This window comes from Salvelinus alpinus, chromosome 3 (genome assembly GCF_045679555.1).
Source record: "Salvelinus alpinus chromosome 3, SLU_Salpinus.1, whole genome shotgun sequence".
Lineage (NCBI taxonomy): Eukaryota > Metazoa > Chordata > Actinopteri > Salmoniformes > Salmonidae > Salvelinus > Salvelinus alpinus.
The window spans coordinates 3,142,372-3,160,961 of NC_092088.1; the positions used below are offsets into that span (position 1 = coordinate 3,142,372).

The following is an 18,590-nucleotide window of genomic DNA, read 5'->3' on the forward strand; positions in this document are numbered from 1 at the left end:
GTTGTGCCTCTCCATCCCACCGAGTCCTCTCCTTTAAATGTTGTTCCTCTCCTTTAAATGTTGTTCCTCTCCATCCCACCGAGTCCTGACTTTTAAATGCTGTGCCTCTCCATCCCACCGAGTCCTGACTTTTAAATGTTTCTCAAGAAAGAATTTAGCTAGGTCTTTCTGGCAGTGGTCTGATTGAGGAGGGGAAGACTAGCTGTTATTGGCAGAAAGATTAGGGAACTCTGGGTGTATTAACACATTTATTGCATGGTGATGTCACCAGGGAGGCCAAAACACCATCCCACCAAAACAGGCTGACATTTCAGGTGGTCTTTTCAAACCGCACTTACACTCATTATCGTCATTTTCACAATGTCACCGTATTATTCCAACCTCATAGTGTGGAAATATATAGAAAACACAGGAAAATCTTGTTTTTGACTGCGCTGGGCCGTTAAAACATGTTCTCACTCCCACTGAAACCAGTCTTCATATCTCTCCTCCCCTAGCGGACCTGGACAAGATGTCTAGTCTGGAGAGGATCTCCTTCCTGCAGGAGAAGCTACAGGACATCAGGAACCACTACCTGTCCCTCAAGTCTGAGGTGGCCTCTATCGACCGACGACGCAAACGCATCAAGAAGAAGGAGAGAGAGAGTGAGTCTGCATCATCTGACCACCATGTTGTTTCTGCTCCATCTGACCACCATGTTGTTTCTGCATCATCTGACCACCATGTTGTTTCTGCATCATCTGACCACCATATTGTTTCTGCTCCATCTGACCACCATGTTGTTTCTGCATCATCTGACCACCATGTTGTTTCTGCTCCATCTGACCACCATGTTGTTTCTGCATCATCTGACCACCATGTTGTTTCTGCATCATCTGACCACCATATTGTTTCTGCTCCATCTGACCACCATGTTGTTTCTGCATCATCTGACCACCATGTTGTTTCTGCTCCATCTGACCACCATGTTGTTTCTTCTCCATCTGACCACCATGTTGTTTCTGCTCCATCTGACCACCATGTTGTTTCTACATCATCTGACCACCATGTTGTTTCTGCATCATCTGACCACCATGTTGTTTCTGCTCCATCTGACCACCATGTTGTTATTGCATCATCTGACCACCATGTTGTTTCTGCTCCATCTGGCCACCATGTTGTTTCTGCATCATCTGACCACCATGTTGTTTCTTCTCCATCTGACCACCATGTTGTTTCTTCTCCATCTGACCACCATGTTGTTTCTGCTCCATCTGACCACCATGTTGTTTCTGCTCCATCTGGCCACCATGTTGTTTCTGCATCATCTGACCACCATGTTGTTTCTGCTCCATCTGACCACCATGTTGTTTCTGCATCATCTGACCACCATGTTGTTTCTGCATCATCTGACCACCATGTTGTTTCTGCATCATCTGACCACCATGTTGTTTCTGCTCCATCTGACCACCATGTTGTTTCTACATCATCTGACCACCATGTTGTTTCTGCTCCATCTGACCACCATGTTGTTTCTGCTCCATCTGACCACCATGTTGTTTCTGCTCCATCTGACCACCATGTTGTTTCTGCATCATCTGACCACCATGTTGTTTCTGCTCCATCTGACCACCATGTTGTTTCTGCATCATCTGACCACCATGTTGTTTCTACATCATCTGACCACCATGTTGTTTCTGCTCCATCTGACCACCATGTTGTTTCTGCATCATCTGACCACCATGTTGTTTCTGCTCCATCTGGCCACCATGTTGTTTCTGCTCCATCTGACCACCATGTTGTTTCTGCTCCATCTGACCACCATGTTGTTATTGCATCATCTGACCACCATGTTGTTTCTGCTCCATCTGACCACCATGTTGTTTCTGCTCCATCTGACCACCATGTTGTTTCTGCTCCATCTGACCACCATGTTGTTATTGCATCATCTGACCACCATGTTGTTTCTGCTCCATCTGACCACCATGTTGTTTCTGCTCCATCTGACCACCATGTTGTTTCTGCTCCATCTGACCACCATGTTGTTTCTTCTCCATCTGACCACCATGTTGTTTCTGCATCATCTGACCACCATGTTGTTTCTTCTCCATCTGACCACCATGTTGTTTCTGCATCATCTGACCACCATGTTGTTTCTGCTCCATCTGACCACCATGTTGTTATTGCATCATCTGACCACCATGTTGTTTCTGCTCCATCTGACCACCATGTTGTTATTGCATCATCTGACCACCATGTTATTTCTGCATCATCTGACCACCATGTTGTTTCTGCATCATCTGACCACCATGTTGTTTCTGCTCCATCTGACCACCATGTTGTTTCTGCTCCATCTGACCACCATGTTGTTTCTGCTCCATCTGACCACCATGTTGTTTCTGCATCATCTGACCACCATGTTGTTTCTGCTCCATCTGACCACCATGTTGTTATTGCATCATCTGACCACCATGTTGTTTCTGCTCCATCTGACCACCATGTTATTTCTACATCATCTGACCACCATGTTGTTTCTGCATCATCTGACCACCATGTTGTTTCTGCTCCATCTGACCACCATGTTGTTTCTACTCCATCTGACCACCATGTTGTTTCTACATCATCTGACCACCATGTTGTTTCTGCATCATCTGACCACCATGTTGTTTCTGCATCATCTGACCACCATGTTGTTTCTGCTCCATCTGACCACCATGTTGTTTCTATATCATCTGACCACCATGTTGTTTCTTCTCCATCTGACCACCATGTTGTTTCTGCATCATCTGACCACCATGTTATTTCTTCTCCATCTGACCACCATGTTGTTTCTGCTCCATCTGACCACCATGTTGTTTCTGCTCCATCTGACCACCATGTTGTTTCTGCTCCATCTGACCACCATGTTGTTTCTACTCCATCTGACCACCATGTTGTTTCTGCTCCATCTGACCACCATGTTGTTTCTGCATCATCTGACCACCATGTTGTTTCTACTCCATCTGACCACCATGTTGTTTCTGCTCCATCTGACCACCATGTTGTTTCTGCATCATCTGACCACCATGTTGTTTCTGCTCCATCTGACCACCATGTTGTTTCTATATCATCTGACCACCATGTTGTTTCTTCTCCATCTGACCACCATGTTGTTTCTGCATCATCTGACCACCATGTTGTTTCTTCTCCATCTGACCACCATGTTGTTTCTGCTCCATCTGACCACCATGTTGTTTCTGCTCCATCTGACCACCATGTTGTTTCTGCTCCATCTGACCACCATGTTGTTTCTGCTCCATCTGACCACCATGTTGTTTCTGCTCCATCTGACCACCATGTTGTTATTGCATCATCTGACCACCATGTTGTTTCTGCTCCATCTGACCACTATGTTGTTTCTGCTCCATCTGACCACCATGTTGTTTCTGCTCCATCTGACCACCATGTTGTTTCTTCTCCATCTGACCACCATGTTGTTTCTGCATCATCTGACCACCATGTTGTTTCTTCTCCATCTGACCACCATGTTGTTTCTGCATCATCTGACCACCATGTTGTTTCTGCTCCATCTGACCACCATGTTGTTTCTGCTCCATCTGACCACCATGTTGTTTCTGCTCCATCTGACCACCATGTTGTTTCTGCTCCATCTGACCACCATGTTGTTTCTGCTCCATCTGACCACCATGTTGTTATTGCATCATCTGACCACCATGTTGTTTCTGCTCCATCTGACCACCATGTTATTTCTACATCATCTGACCACCATGTTGTTTCTTCTCCATCTGACCACCATGTTGTTTCTGCTCCATCTGACCACCATGTTGTTTCTGCTCCATCTGACCACCATGTTGTTTCTGCTCCATCTGACCACCATGTTGTTTCTGCTCCATCTGACCACCATGTTGTTTCTGCTCCATCTGACCACCATGTTGTTATTGCATCATCTGACCACCATGTTGTTTCTGCTCCATCTGACCACCATGTTGTTTCTGCTCCATCTGACCACCATGTTGTTTCTGCTCCATCTGACCACCATGTTGTTTCTTCTCCATCTGACCACCATGTTGTTTCTGCATCATCTGACCACCATGTTGTTTCTTCTCCATCTGACCACCATGTTGTTTCTGCATCATCTGACCACCATGTTGTTTCTGCTCCATCTGACCACCATGTTGTTATTGCATCATCTGACCACCATGTTGTTTCTGCTCCATCTGACCACCATGTTATTTCTGCATCATCTGACCACCATGTTGTTTCTGCATCATCTGACCACCATGTTGTTTCTGCTCCATCTGACCACCATGTTGTTTCTGCTCCATCTGACCACCATGTTGTTTCTGCTCCATCTGACCACCATGTTGTTTCTGCTCCATCTGACCACCATGTTGTTTCTGCTCCATCTGACCACCATGTTGTTTCTGCATCATCTGACCACCATGTTGTTTCTGCTCCATCTGACCACCATGTTGTTTCTGCATCATCTGACCACCATGTTGTTTCTGCTCCATCTGACCACCATGTTGTTATTGCATCATCTGACCACCATGTTGTTTCTGCTCCATCTGACCACCATGTTGTTATTGCATCATCTGACCACCATGTTGTTTCTGCTCCATCTGACCACCATGTTATTTCTACATCATCTGACCACCATGTTGTTTCTTCTCCATCTGACCACCATGTTGTTTCTGCTCCATCTGACCACCATGTTGTTTCTGCTCCATCTGACCACCATGTTGTTTCTGCTCCATCTGACCACCATGTTGTTTCTGCTCCATCTGACCACCATGTTGTTTCTGCTCCATCTGACCACCATGTTGTTTCTGCTCCATCTGACCACCATGTTGTTTCTGCTCCATCTGACCACCATGTTGTTTCTGCTCCATCTGACCACCATGTTGTTTCTGCATCATCTGACCACCATGTTGTTTCTGCTCCATCTGACCACCATGTTGTTATTGCATCATCTGACCACCATGTTGTTTCTGCTCCATCTGACCACCATGTTGTTTCTTCTCCATCTGACCACCATGTTGTTTCTGCATCATCTGACCACCATGTTGTTTCTTCTCCATCTGACCACCATGTTGTTTCTGCATCATCTGACCACCATGTTGTTTCTGCTCCATCTGACCACCATGTTGTTATTGCATCATCTGACCACCATGTTGTTTCTGCTCCATCTGACCACCATGTTGTTTCTGCTCCATCTGACCACCATGTTGTTTCTGCTCCATCTGACCACCATGTTGTTTCTTCTCCATCTGACCACCATGTTGTTTCTGCATCATCTGACCACCATGTTGTTTCTGCTCCATCTGACCACCATGTTGTTATTGCATCATCTGACCACCATGTTGTTTCTGCTCCATCTGACCACCATGTTGTTTCTTCTCCATCTGACCACCATGTTGTTTCTGCATCATCTGACCACCATGTTGTTTCTTCTCCATCTGACCACCATGTTGTTTCTGCATCATCTGACCACCATGTTGTTTCTGCTCCATCTGACCACCATGTTGTTATTGCATCATCTGACCACCATGTTGTTTCTGCTCCATCTGACCACCATGTTGTTTCTGCTCCATCTGACCACCATGTTGTTATTGCATCATCTGACCACCATGTTGTTTCTGCTCCATCTGACCACCATGTTATTTCTGCATCATCTGACCACCATGTTGTTTCTGCATCATCTGACCACCATGTTGTTTCTGCTCCATCTGACCACCATGTTGTTTCTGCTCCATCTGACCACCATGTTGTTTCTGCTCCATCTGACCACCATGTTGTTTCTGCTCCATCTGACCACCATGTTATTTCTACATCATCTGACCACCATGTTGTTTCTGCATCATCTGACCACCATGTTGTTTCTGCTCCATCTGACCACCATGTTGTTTCTGCTCCATCTGACCACCATGTTGTTTCTGCTCCATCTGACCACCATGTTGTTTCTGCTCCATCTGACCACCATGTTATTTCTACATCATCTGACCACCATGTTGTTTCTGCATCATCTGACCACCATGTTGTTTCTGCTCCATCTGACCACCATGTTGTTTCTACTCCATCTGACCACCATGTTGTTTCTACATCATCTGACCACCATGTTGTTTCTTCTCCATCTGACCACCATGTTGTTTCTGCATCATCTGACCACCATGTTGTTTCTGCTCCATCTGACCACCATGTTGTTTCTATATCATCTGACCACCATGTTGTTTCTTCTCCATCTGACCACCATGTTGTTTCTTCTCCATCTGACCACCATGTTGTTTCTGCTCCATCTGACCACCATGTTGTTTCTGCTCCATCTGACCACCATGTTGTTTCTGCTCCATCTGACCACCATGTTGTTTCTGCTCCCCAGGTACGGTGGCTGCGTCTTCCTCCTCTTCCTCGTCCCCGTCCTCCAGCTCTCTAACAGCAGCGGTGATGTTGACACTAGCCGACACTCCTGTGTCGTCCTCTTCCTCCTCTCAGAACTCTGTGGTGTCTGTAGAGTGTAGGTGACAGGACAACCCCTCACCCTCCCAACCTTCTGAGGCCCAGGACACCCCTCACCCCTCCCAACCTTCTGAGTCCCAGGACAACCCCTCACCCTCCCGACCTTCTGAGTCCCAGGACAACCCCTCACCCCTCCCAACCTTCTGAGGCCCAGGACAACCCCTCACCCCTCCCAACCTTCTGAGTCCTAGGACAACCCCTCACCCCTCCCAACCTTCTGAGTCCTAGGACAACCCCTCACCCCTCCCAACCTTCTGAGTCCCAGGACAACCCCTCACCCTCCCAACCTTCTGAGTCCCAGGACAACCCCTCACCCCTCCCAACCTTCTGAGTCCCAGGACAACCCCTCACCCCTCCCAACCTTCTGAGTCCTAGGACAACCCCTCACCCCTCCCAACCTTCTGAGTCCTAGGACAACCCCTCACCCCTCCCAACCTTCTGAGTCCTAGGACAACCCCTCACCCCTCCCAACCTTCTGAGTCCTAGGACAACCCCTCACCCCTCCCAACCTTCTGAGTCCTAGGACAACCCCTCACCCCTCCCAACCTTCTGAGTCCTAGGACAACCCCTCACCCCTCCCGACCTTCTGAGTCCCAGGACAACCCCTCACCCCTCCCAACCTTCTGAGTCCCAGGACAACCCCTCACCCCTCCCAACCTTCTGAGTCCCAGGACAACCCCTCACCCCTCCCGACCTTCTGAGTCCCAGGACAACCCCTCACCCCTCCCAACCTTCTGAGTCCTAGGACAACCCCTCACCCCTCCCAACCTTCTGAGTCCTAGGACAACCCCTCACCCCTCCCGACCTTCTGAGTCCTAGGACAACCCCTCACCCCTCCCGACCTTCTGAGTCCTAGGACAACCCCTCACCCCTCCCGACCTTCTGAGGCCCAGGACAACCCCTCACCCCTCCCAACCTTCTGAGTCCCAGGACAACCCCTCACCCCTCCCAACCTTCTGAGTCCTAGGACAACCCCTCACCCCTCCCGACCTTCTGAGTCCCAGGACACAGCACTGAGCACTTAACCAGCACCTCCCTGGTCCCCATCCCAAAATACCCCCAACACCCACCAAGGCCCGGTCCCTACCACTAACGCCTCCACTCCAAAGCCTCAGTACATCCCCACTTCAAACCGGAGAGCACCAAGGCCTCAATGCCCCCTACTTAAACCTCCACTCTTATCCATGCCTCTCCACCCCAGAACCCCTTTCCAACAGCTTGGCCTCATCACCCCCTACTCCCAACTCCCTCCCAGCAGGACAGACAACTCAATCTCCATACTGGAACAACAACAGAGATACAACAACACAGACAACCAGACCAACAAGACAAAACAAACACTATTTTCTATCCACAGCTGTTTCCTTGGCAAGCTAATTGCACTTAAGTGCACTTTTATGAAGATTTGAAGGGGGGGGGGGGGGGGGGGGGGAATACAACGACAACCAAAAAGTATATTTTTCTTTCAATTGATAAACATTTATAAGAGTTGTTTTCTCCAAGCAATAGTGATTCTTTCCATCTCGAGGAAGTTTAGATTGGGTTGACGATGGTGTGTACTGTGTCATCAAGGTCCTTGTCCTATGTAGCCCTGTGGAGCCCTGTGTATGTCGAGCTTGTCAAAGGGAATGCTCAAGGTTCAAAGTCACACGATGTACATACTAAACATAAGCGTGTAGTGCGTGTACTCATAGAAACCGTGGATTTCTCTCTCTGTCCATCTTCACTTCTTAAGCCACTACATCTTGGAAATGGTACTCTCGTCTCGACCCAATACCGTGACCGTGGTCCGTAAGCGCTGTGTGGAGGAGAGGCTTCGTATGTAGGCCTACTGTAGAGATCCAGAGAAGTGGAGCCATGAAGCTGATGAACATAAAGGCTACTGTTAAAGGCCTTGTTATTGTCTAACCCTAAGACATCTCTTAAGAGGGAACATTCCCCCTCCTGTCCGACTTTCTCAGTCCTGATGGTTCTTAGAAATTAAAATGGTCTGTCTTTCAGAGGCCTGTAGGAATGACAGACTGCTCCGGGCCAGGCCTGTAGGAATGACAGACTGCTCCGGGCCAGGCCTGTATGAATGACAGACTGCTCCGGGCCAGGCCTGTAGGAATGACAGACTGTTCCGGGCCAGGCCTGTATGAATGACAGACTGCTCCGGCCAGGCCTGTAGGAATGACAGACTGCTCCGGGCCAGGCCTGTATGAATGACAGACTGTTCCGGGCCAGGCCTGTATGAATGACAGACTGCTCCGGCCAGGCCTGTAGGAATGACAGACTGTTCCGGCCAGGCCTGTGGGAATGACAGACTGCTCCGGGCCAGGCCTGTGGGAATGACAGACTGCTCCGGGCCAGGCCTGTATGAATGACAGACTGCTCCGGGCCAGGCCTGTATGAATGACAGACTGCTCCGGCCAGGCCTGTATGAATGACAGACTGCTCCGGCCAGGCCTGTAGGAATGACAGACTGCTCCGGCCAGGCCTGTATGAATGATAGACTGCTCCGGCCAGGCCTGTATGAATGACAGACTGCTCCGGGCAGGCCTGTGACTGTAGATGACAGATATTGATCGTTTCTAGACAGATATTATTGATATTGATATTCAGGATGATTGTAGAGGTTGATGTGGAGAGGACTAAACTCTTTTAGCCAGGATCTAATGTATATAGGTATGAGTCCCAAATTGGAACCCTTTTACCTATATCGTGCACTACTTTCTATGGGCTCTGGTCTAAAGTAGTGCACAATATAGGGAATAGGGTTCCATTTGGAACACAACCTTGGTCTGCTACTGAATACAGTTACCAGTTAATGTGGCAGCATATACATACACGTGTAATGATGGAGATGTCTGGCAGGTTTAATGAAGCCTAATGGAGAGCGTTGTATCTTGTCGGGTTTATCAGTCTTTTCAACTCATGGCTCTTGGATTTCTAAATCAGAGTGTTTTTTAATCACGCCGTTCAGATTATCTAGATTAGACGCTCCGGATTGAGAAGAAAGCACTGAATTAAATGGCCAACTGCCAAGGGGACTACGCAGCATTCTGCATCAAAAAAATATTTACTGAACTAAAATATAAACGCAACATGCAACAATTTCAAACATTTTACTGAGTTACAGTTCATATAAGGAAATCAGTCAATTTAAATAAATTCATTAGGCCCTAATCTATGGATTTCACATGACTGGGAATACAGATATACATCTGTTGGTCACAGATACCTTTTAAAAAAGGTAGGGAAGTGGATCAGGAAACCAGTCAGTATCTGATGTGACCACCATTTGCCTCATGCAGCGCGACACATCTCCTCATAGAGCTGATCAGGCTGTTGATTGTGGCCTGTGGAATGTTGTCCCACTCCTCTTCAATGGCAGTGTGAAGTTACTGGATATTGGCGGGAACTGGATCATGCTGTCATACACATGGATCCAGAGCATCCCAAACATGCTCAATGAGTGACATGTCTGGTGAGTATGCAGGCCATGGAAGAACTGGGACATGTTCAGCTTCAAGGAATTGTGTACAGATCCTTGTGACATGGCGTCGTGTATTATCATGCTGAAACATGAGGTGATGGTGGAGGATGAATGACACGACAACGGGCCTCAGGATCTCGCCGCGGTATTGATGTGCATTCAAATTGCCATCGATAAAATTCAATTGTGTTTGTTGTCCGTAGCTTATGCCTTCCCATACCATAACCCCACCGCCACCAACGTCTGTTCACAACGTTGATATCAGCAAACCGCATTCACATGGTCTGCGGTTGTGAGGCCGGTTGGGCATACTGCCACATTCTCTAAAACAACGTTGGAGGTGGCTTATGGTAGAGAAATTAACATTAAATTCTCTGGCAACAGCTCTGGTGGACATTCCTGCAGTCAGCATGCCAATTGCACGCTCCCTCAAAACTTGAGGAATCTGTGGCATTGTGCTGTGTGACAAAACTGCACATTTTAGAGTGGCCTTTTGTTGTCCTCGGCACAAGGTGCACCTGTGTAATGATCATGCTGTTTAATCTCCTTGAAATGCCACACCTGTCAGGTGGATGGAATATCTTGGCAATGGAGAAATGCTCACTAACTGGGATGTAAACATTTGAGAGAAATAAGCATCTCTGGGATCTTTTATTTCAGCTCATGAAACATGGGACCAAGACTTTACATGTTGCGTTTATATTTTTGTTCAGTGGTAATTCCCAGGTTAGTAATTAATTATCCCAAGAGAAATATACTGAGACAGTAGGTGTTGTACCACCATGTTTCCAACTCCTCATCAGTCCTGTGTTCTTCTATAACCTGTAGGGGTGAGATTTGATGAGTCTATACAGATTCAGCATTCTTATCAAATCTTTACCCCTACAGATTAAAGGAGTCTGTACAGATTATAGTAGTCTGTACAGATTATAGTGGTCTATACAGATTAAAGGAATCTGTACAGATTATAGTAGTCTGTACAGATTATAGTGGTCTATACAGATTAAAGTAGTCTGTACAGATTATAGTAGTCTGTAGAGATTATAGTGGTCTATACAGATTATAGTGGTCTGTACAGATTATAGTAGTCTGTTATGCTGCAGAAGACATTTAGAAATCTAATAAGAATGTGTCCCAGATGTGTAATTGATTGTTCCAAGATTATTATATAGAAAATATAAGGTGAAATACATTGACAGTAAAGTTATAAAGATCATCGATAGTGTTTCCAAATCCTCACCAGTTCTCCTTTTACCCAACTCTTCACCCCCCCACCCCCCCACCAACAAATAATCATGTTGTTTTAACCCTCCCCCCCACCAACAAATAATCATGTTGTTTTAATCCCCCACCCCCCCACCAACAAATAATCATGTTGTTTTAACCCCCCCCCCACCAACAAATAATCATGTTGTTTTAACCCCACCCCCCCACCAACAAATAATCATGTTGTTTTAACCCCCCCACCCCACCACCAACAAATAATCATGTTGTTTTAACCCCCCCACCCCCCCCCACCAACAAATAATCATGTTGTTTTAACCCCCCCCCCCCCCCCCCACCAACAAATAATCATGTTGTTTTAACCCCCCCACCCCCCCACCAACAAATAATCATGTTGTTTTAACCCCCCCACCCCCACCACCAACAAATAATCATGTTGATTTACCCAACTCTTCACCCCCCCCCCCCCCCCCCCACCAAATAATCCTGTCTTGGTTCTGTTCTCTATAATCTGACCAGGATTATGGTGAAAACAATATTGTAGTTGTGCATTTATGACAACAAAGTGCTGTATGTGTAAACAACCATTATTTCAGACTCCAGTGTTTCCTCCATTTGGTTGCATCTGAAAAAAGCACCCTACTCCATTTATAGTGCACTACCTATGGGCCCTGGTCAAAAGTAGTGCACTAACTATGGGCCCTGGTCAAAAGTAGTGCACTAACTATGGGCCCTGGTCAAAAGTAGTGCACTACCTATGGGCCCTGGTCAAAAGTAGTGCACTACCTATGGGCCCTGGTCAAAAGTAGTGCACTACCTATGGGATTCCCTATTGGCCCTGGTCAAAAGTAGTGCACTACCTATGGGATTCCCTATTGGCCCTGGTCAAAAGTAGTGCACTACCCTATGGGATTCCCTATTGGCCCTGGTCAAAAGTAGTGCACTACCCTATGGGATTCCCTATTGGCCCTGGTCAAAAGTAGTGCACTACCCTATGGGATTCCCTATTGGCCCTGGTCAAAAGTAGTGCACTACCCTATGGGATTCCCTATTGGCCCTGGTCAAAAGTAGTGCACTACCTATGGGATTCCCTATTGGCCCTGGTCAAAAGTAGTGCACTACCTAAGGGATTCCCTATTGGCCCTGGTCAAAAGTAGTGCACTACCTATGGGATTCCCTATTGGCCCTGGTCAAAAGTAGTGCACTACCCTATGGGATTCCCTATTGGCCCTGGTCAAAAGTAGTGCACTACCCTATGAGATTCCCTATTGGCCCTGGTCAAAAGTAGTGCACTATAAAGGGTGCCATTTGGAATGCGTAGTTTGTATAGATTCCTACTGTATGATATTATGTCTGTTGTTTGGCAACTTGTATGTAATTGTATGCCTTTGTTATACATTTGTATATTGAGAAGAAGAGTGATTTGAGTCAAGCTATTTAATATCTTGCACTGCTCATAATGATAACGTGTACTTTTGTGTACAGGCAGTCGTACTGTTTTAACTTGTAGTTTCATTAGTGTACATAGTGAGGAGGGTCGAAGCATGTATGTTCTTTTCCCCGTTCGTTTCTCATTCTGGTCCTCACTGGGGGACAAGGGCTTGCGTCACAAATGGAACCCTATGGCCCCTGGTCAAAAGTAGTGCACTATATAGGGAGTAGGGCACCATTTGGGTACAAGGTTTATTTGGTTTCATTTGTTTACCTTTTTGTTCTGAGGTTTTCAGATTTTTAAATTTTTTTTCTAGACTGGTTATTTGCTTTGTACTCTGTCTTGGCTTGTTCATTTGTTTTTTTTGTTTTTGTGTTTTTTTTTATTTTTTATGTTAGCTTGAATCAGAAGCATACCCTATGAGCACAAGATGTTGAAAATACATATTTTTGGTTGATGTCTTTTCGACCCGATTTTGCTCACTGGGTTTAGCGGTTCTGAAAAGACGGTTATGGTATTTCCCTGTACAGTTTCACGGACCTCTGTGGAATGGTCTGAGAGAGAGAGAGAGAGAGAGAGAGAGAGAGAGAGAGAGAGAGAGAGAGAGAGAGAGAGAGAGAGAGAGAGAGAGAGTGTGATAAAGCTTATGAAAAAAAAACTCTATAGTATTTATTAGGCCCGTCAGAAAATGGGTATTCATACATGTGTAATTTATTGTACAAATTGTAAGCAAAAAAAAAAAAAAAAAAAGAAGCCTCTGTTTGAAATAAATACCATAGTTTGAACTTCATTGTCTTTGGTCTGGTGGAAATGTCACATGATATCTGCTCAACACTCACATCTCTAGATGTACTTGAAATGGCTGTAATCTGTGGATAATGTGGTTGTTTTACCTACCTTAGTTGAATGCACTGGCTCTGGAGAGTCTCCTAAAGCTAGATCATCGAAATGTATTCTGGTCAACTCTAACATTGAGAAGGAATGATTTTGATTGACTGTACTTGGTAGTAGTGTACTTGTACTACAGTAATAACAAAATAAATCATTTCAGTAACTCAAAATAAATGGCAAATCCACTTTGCCTTCTGTAAAGTATGCCCTTGAACAAGGAGTAAACCCTTGAACTCTTGGGCGTAAAGATTCTGTTGCAAAACGTTTTGCAACAGAAACCATTAACACCGAACGGGAAACGTTTTTTGCAATTAAAAACGAGAGTTTCTATTGGACAAATTCAGGTAGGTCCCTCCCCGTTTCTTTTTCTTCCATTTTGTTGTTACACGGTAAACCGTTTTACCCGAATGACGGCCCTGCTAACTATTTCAACTAACAGCTGTATGTAATAAAACAATCAACTAAATATTCAATCAGCTGTATGTAATAAAACAACTAAATATTCAATCAGCTGGAGTCACTGCGCAGGTGTGAGTCCAGTGACGCAAGACGGGGGTCATGCATATAGTTAGAATAATGAGATGGGGGTCATGCGCAGTCAGTCTCATTCCCAGGAAGAGTCAGTAGCTAGCATGCTGGCTAGTTAACTTAGTGGTGTGTCTACTCTGCTCTCCGGACATGATGGGGGCTAAAACCAGCACCATGGTCGCTGGGGTGGCCGGAGCCCTGTTCATTGGATATTGCGTTTATTTCGACAGAAAACGACGAAGTGATCCGAACTTCAAGAAAAGGCTGCAAGAACGTAAGTCATGTTAGCAAACTGGAAAGACACGTGTTTTTTGTACCTGCGACAAATGGCTGGCTAGTTTACAAATGTTTTGTTAACTATCTAGCGTGATATAACTGCATTAAAAGCATACGCTTAGCATTGTGTTTGGTTTATGTTATTGCTAACTGGTACCGAGTTGGTTAACTAGCGAAGTGCCACCATATCCGCTTAGCCATCTAGCTAGCGTTGCTGATGAATCAATCAGGGCAATCCAATATTAAGGATGATTTGTCAACAGTTATAGTAAGCAAGTCAATGGTGGTGTATAGATAACAAGCTAAGTCAACCTCCTCTCCTACATAGACTAGTAACGTTCACCATATAATTATATGTTTATGGTTTAAACAAGCCGACTCCTTTTTAAATATATGTTTTATTACCCTTTTTCATGTAACTGACATTTCTCTGAAAGTCACCCTTTCTTTAGCATACCAGTCATCAAATATGCCATTTGTTTCAACAGGCAGAAGTAAACAGAAGTCTTCCCAAGAGAAGACTGGACTAATAACGGTAAGAAACATTACAAACAATGGACAGATCATGGGGCAAATGTATTTTTATTTAACTAAGGAAGTCAGTTAAGAAGAAATTCGTATTTTACAAAGATGGCCTACCCAGACCAAACCATGACCTAACCTAACCTGGATGACACTGGGCCAAAAGTATGCTGCCCTATGGGACTCAGGATCACTGCCAGTTGGGATACACCCCGGAATCGAACCAGGGTCTGTTGTGACGCCTCTAGCACTGAGATGCAGTGCCTCAGACCAGTGTGCCACTCAGGAGCCTCGAGATGATATGGAGTTGGTGCTTTCAGAAGGCTCTTTGTCTTCCCTGTACTGACTGTCTGCTAACCTGTACTGACTGTCTGCTAACCTGTCTGCCATTTAGCTGCCTGACCTGAAGGATGCGGAGGCTGTACAGAACTTCTTCCTGGAGGAAATCCAACTGGGAGAGGAGCTGCTAGCACAAGGTGAGTTTTCTCCATGGCCATCACCTGGTCTTTCATACACACCCAGTCCTAAACGCTACTCAGAGACTAACTTACTATCTGGTCCTGAGTAACAGGATGGTCACTTGAACTCAGATTGACCCCTTCTGGAATAGCTGTGGCATTAGTGTCTGGTCCGATGTTCAACTGTGTATTCTCATAAACCTCCTGGTTGCTAATGTTAGCTTGTGGAACAAGGAGAGGTGCACTATCAAACTAGAGATCTGTAGCCCAGGGACCCGTGTCGGGGGCTCTGGTTATTTTCAGCTCTATGACATTAATTATGTAATTGTCATTTTTTTTCATTGATGGATGAGAATGTATTAGACCACATTACCTAATTATGTCTACCACCCCTACAGGAGGCTGAGGCTGCGTTTTAAACTAAACCCTCAGCCCCTGTTTTATGTCGTCACAGTGTACCTTAAGTGTCTCTTGCCCAAGCGAGGGAGAGATGCTCAGACTGGCAACATCTTCGGTGGAATTCTGGAAGTTGAGCTTAAAAACAACCAACCTAAAGCTATTAATGTACCTAGTAAGCTAACGTACCTAGCTAGCACTCCTGTCAGGTAGCTAGCTGCATTTACCCATAACTGCCTAGCTAGTTTTATAGTTTGGTAATTTATTCCAATACATTTCAGAATTGCAAAAAATGTCTAGCAACGTTTTATAGGGTCATCACTACGAGACTAAGCCAATTTGCCAACGCTAAAATCTATTTACATGCATACGTACTGTACCGGTCTAAAGTTTTAGGACACCTACTCATTCAAGGGTTTCTTTATTTTTACAGGCATCAAAACTATGAAGTAAGACATACGGAATCATGTAGTAACCAAAAGTGTTAAACACATGTTATATTTGATATTCTTCAAATAGCCACCCTTTGCCTTGTTGAAAGCTTTGCACACTTGTCATTCTCTCAACCAGCTTCACCTGGAATGCTTTTACAACAGTTTTGTAGGAGTTCCGCATCTCACCAAGGCACGGTGGTTGGAAGCAAAAATCTCCAATTTGGACTCCAGAACAAAGAACAAAATTCCACCAGTCTAATGTCCATTGCTCTTGTTTCTTGGCCCAAGCAAGTCTCTTTTTGCAGTAATTTGACCATGAAGGCCTAATTCACACAGTCTCCTGAAGAGTTAGCCCTATCTTTTGTATACCACCCCTACCTTGTCACAACACAACTGATTGGCTCAAATGCATTAACAAGGAAAGAAATTCCACAAATTTAATAAGGCACACCTGTTAATTGAAATGCATTCCAGGTGACTACCTCATGAAGCTGGTTGAGAGAATGCCAAGAATGTGCAAAGCTGTCACTGAGGCAAAGGGTGGCTTTTCTGAAGAATCACAAATATATTTTGATTTGTTTAACACTTTTTTTTGGCTACTGTGTGATTCCGTATGTGTTATTTAGTTTTAATGTCTTAGATATTCTACAAAGTAGTAAAAATGAAAATAACCCTTAAATGAGTAGGTTTTCTAAAACTTTTGACTGGTAGTGTTGGTTTTTATAGCTTCATACTCCTTTTACATGCTGAAAATGCAGCCTTGTTTTAAATTTGATACTTCGCAGTCACGAGTTTGACATGCGACTAGTTTGCATTGAACTGTGGGTCATATCAACCCTGCAAGTGACCATGGTTGTTCAGTTGCTCCCTCGAGCTTTATTGAGGGCCGAGGAGGCAACGCCAGTGAATTGGACCTCCACTTAAGATGGCACTCAAACTGCATCCGGTTTCAATCTGGATTCCCCCGAGGGGGAAGTGGCTAGCGCAAGGGGCTTCGGTGGTATAAATAACGTGTTTTGGACTGCAGCTTGAGAAGGAAGTAGACCACCTGACCTAATCATGTCGACCACCCCAACAGGAGACAGCGAGACGGGTGTAGACCATCTAACAAATGCCATAGCGGTGTGTGGTCAGCCCCAGCAGCTGCTCCAGGTGCTACAGCAGACTCTGCCTCCTCCAGTGTTCCAGATGCTGATCACCAAACTGCCCACCATCAGCCAGGTGAGTGATGCTCTCTCACGCGGAAGACGCTAGGTCTCTCTTCCCATATCCACACTTAGAATGGAGCAATTTATTTGGCATGCCTTTGCATTTTTTTTTTGTATGCTGATATAGACGAGGAAACTTTAGCCACGGGAGGGGTTAGTGTCACCAAAAATAGCTTAAAGATAGCATATTCTTTCAGCTCTAGGACATTAATCTTGTCAGTTGTTTCTTGAAAGACAATTTTTTTGTGTAATGTCACTGATTAGATTGTCAGGATTCAGGCCTGACCATGGCTGAGATGTTCAGTGACGTTTCTCTCTGTTTTTCAGAGAATCGTGAGTTCTCAGACTTTGGCAGAAGATGACGTTGAGTGAATGAGTTGGTGAGGTTTGTGTGTGCAACTGCATGTGTGGCTGTTGACTGGCTGTGTGGCCTAGTCAAGATGGCTGCCATTGGGTGTCTTTCTCACCAACCAGGACATTGGCTGACTGTACCTCCCCCATGCCTCAGTGCTATATAAGAGAAGCCCTGTCCCATGTCCCCTCTTCAGTCTACTGTAAAACATTCCCTATGCAGTAGCCCTCATCTCAGACTCTACTAATCTTGACAGACTAAATGAGTGTGTTATATTATTTAGCCTAAACAAATTGAATATTTTTTTTATATATATAACTAATACTCTAGATTATGTAGAGATGACGCATAATTTCAAAATGTGGTGCTGCAGGGTACATTTTCCCAATTGTACATGAAACATTATGTAAAGAGGTTGGCTCTGTTTGTCCCCGTGTCATGTATATGTGGAGTGGAGTGGGCTCTCTTTATTAGGTCAATTGTTTTCTAAGATGTCAGTGGAATATGTACATTTTGTGTTTTTTACATCAAGTCATGAAATAAAAATGTGAGAATGTGTATTGTCTGTTTCTGTAGTCTGCATGGCCACTAGATGGCAGTAGCAATGCATGAAGATTCGTGCCAGAATGGTTGTGTTTAGTTGCGGTTTACAGATTGAATTGGGTAGGACACCATTTTATCAGTATTTCCCCTGAGCCACTGGAGCCTCAGCCTGAACAGCATAGTGGGGTAGGAGACGGACAGCCAGCTTTCTGAGATTCCCTGAGGCTGCACACAGGCGATCTCATGTTCATACTAGTGAACAGAGCAGCTTTCTACAATGGGGATGGAGTAATGTAGGTAGGAGGGGAGTTGCTTTCTGTGGTTAGACATTTTAGAATACTTACGGTAGGATT

General features: G+C 45.2%; 2 protein-coding genes across 2 annotated transcripts in view; both read left to right on the forward strand.

Annotated features, from left to right (window-relative positions):
* Positions 1 to 7,925, forward strand: part of arid4b (AT-rich interaction domain 4B) — a 295,187-nt gene extending 287,262 nt beyond the window's left edge. The window contains exons 24-25 of the mRNA XM_071391284.1: positions 498 to 644; positions 6,359 to 7,925. Coding sequence (XP_071247385.1) covers positions 498 to 644; positions 6,359 to 6,501 — 290 coding nt within the window. The 3' untranslated portion in view covers positions 6,502 to 7,925. The remainder of the gene's footprint in view (positions 1 to 497; positions 645 to 6,358) is intronic.
* Positions 7,926 to 14,019: 6,094 nt separating this feature from the next.
* LOC139569921 (mitochondrial import receptor subunit TOM20 homolog) lies at positions 14,020 to 18,252 on the forward strand. Its single transcript, XM_071391287.1, has 5 exons — positions 14,020 to 14,322; positions 14,813 to 14,859; positions 15,241 to 15,322; positions 17,213 to 17,355; positions 17,670 to 18,252. Exons 1-5 carry the CDS (start codon positions 14,199 to 14,201, stop codon positions 17,712 to 17,714), a joined length of 441 nt encoding a protein of 146 aa, XP_071247388.1. The 5' UTR covers positions 14,020 to 14,198; the 3' UTR covers positions 17,715 to 18,252.
* The last annotated feature ends 338 nt before the right edge of the window (positions 18,253 to 18,590 follow it).

Bases quoted from the DNA above. Each gene is read 5' to 3' on its own strand.
- LOC139569921 (XM_071391287.1), top strand. From the start codon at position 14,199: ATGATGGGGGCTAAAACCAGCACCATGGTCGCTGGGGTGGCCGGAGCC. The intron at 14,860-15,240 runs GTAAGAAACATT...TCTGCCATTTAG, and splicing joins AGAAGACTGGACTAATAACG to CTGCCTGACCTGAAGGATGC. The intron at 15,323-17,212 runs GTGAGTTTTCTC...CCACCCCAACAG, and splicing joins AGAGGAGCTGCTAGCACAAG to GAGACAGCGAGACGGGTGTA.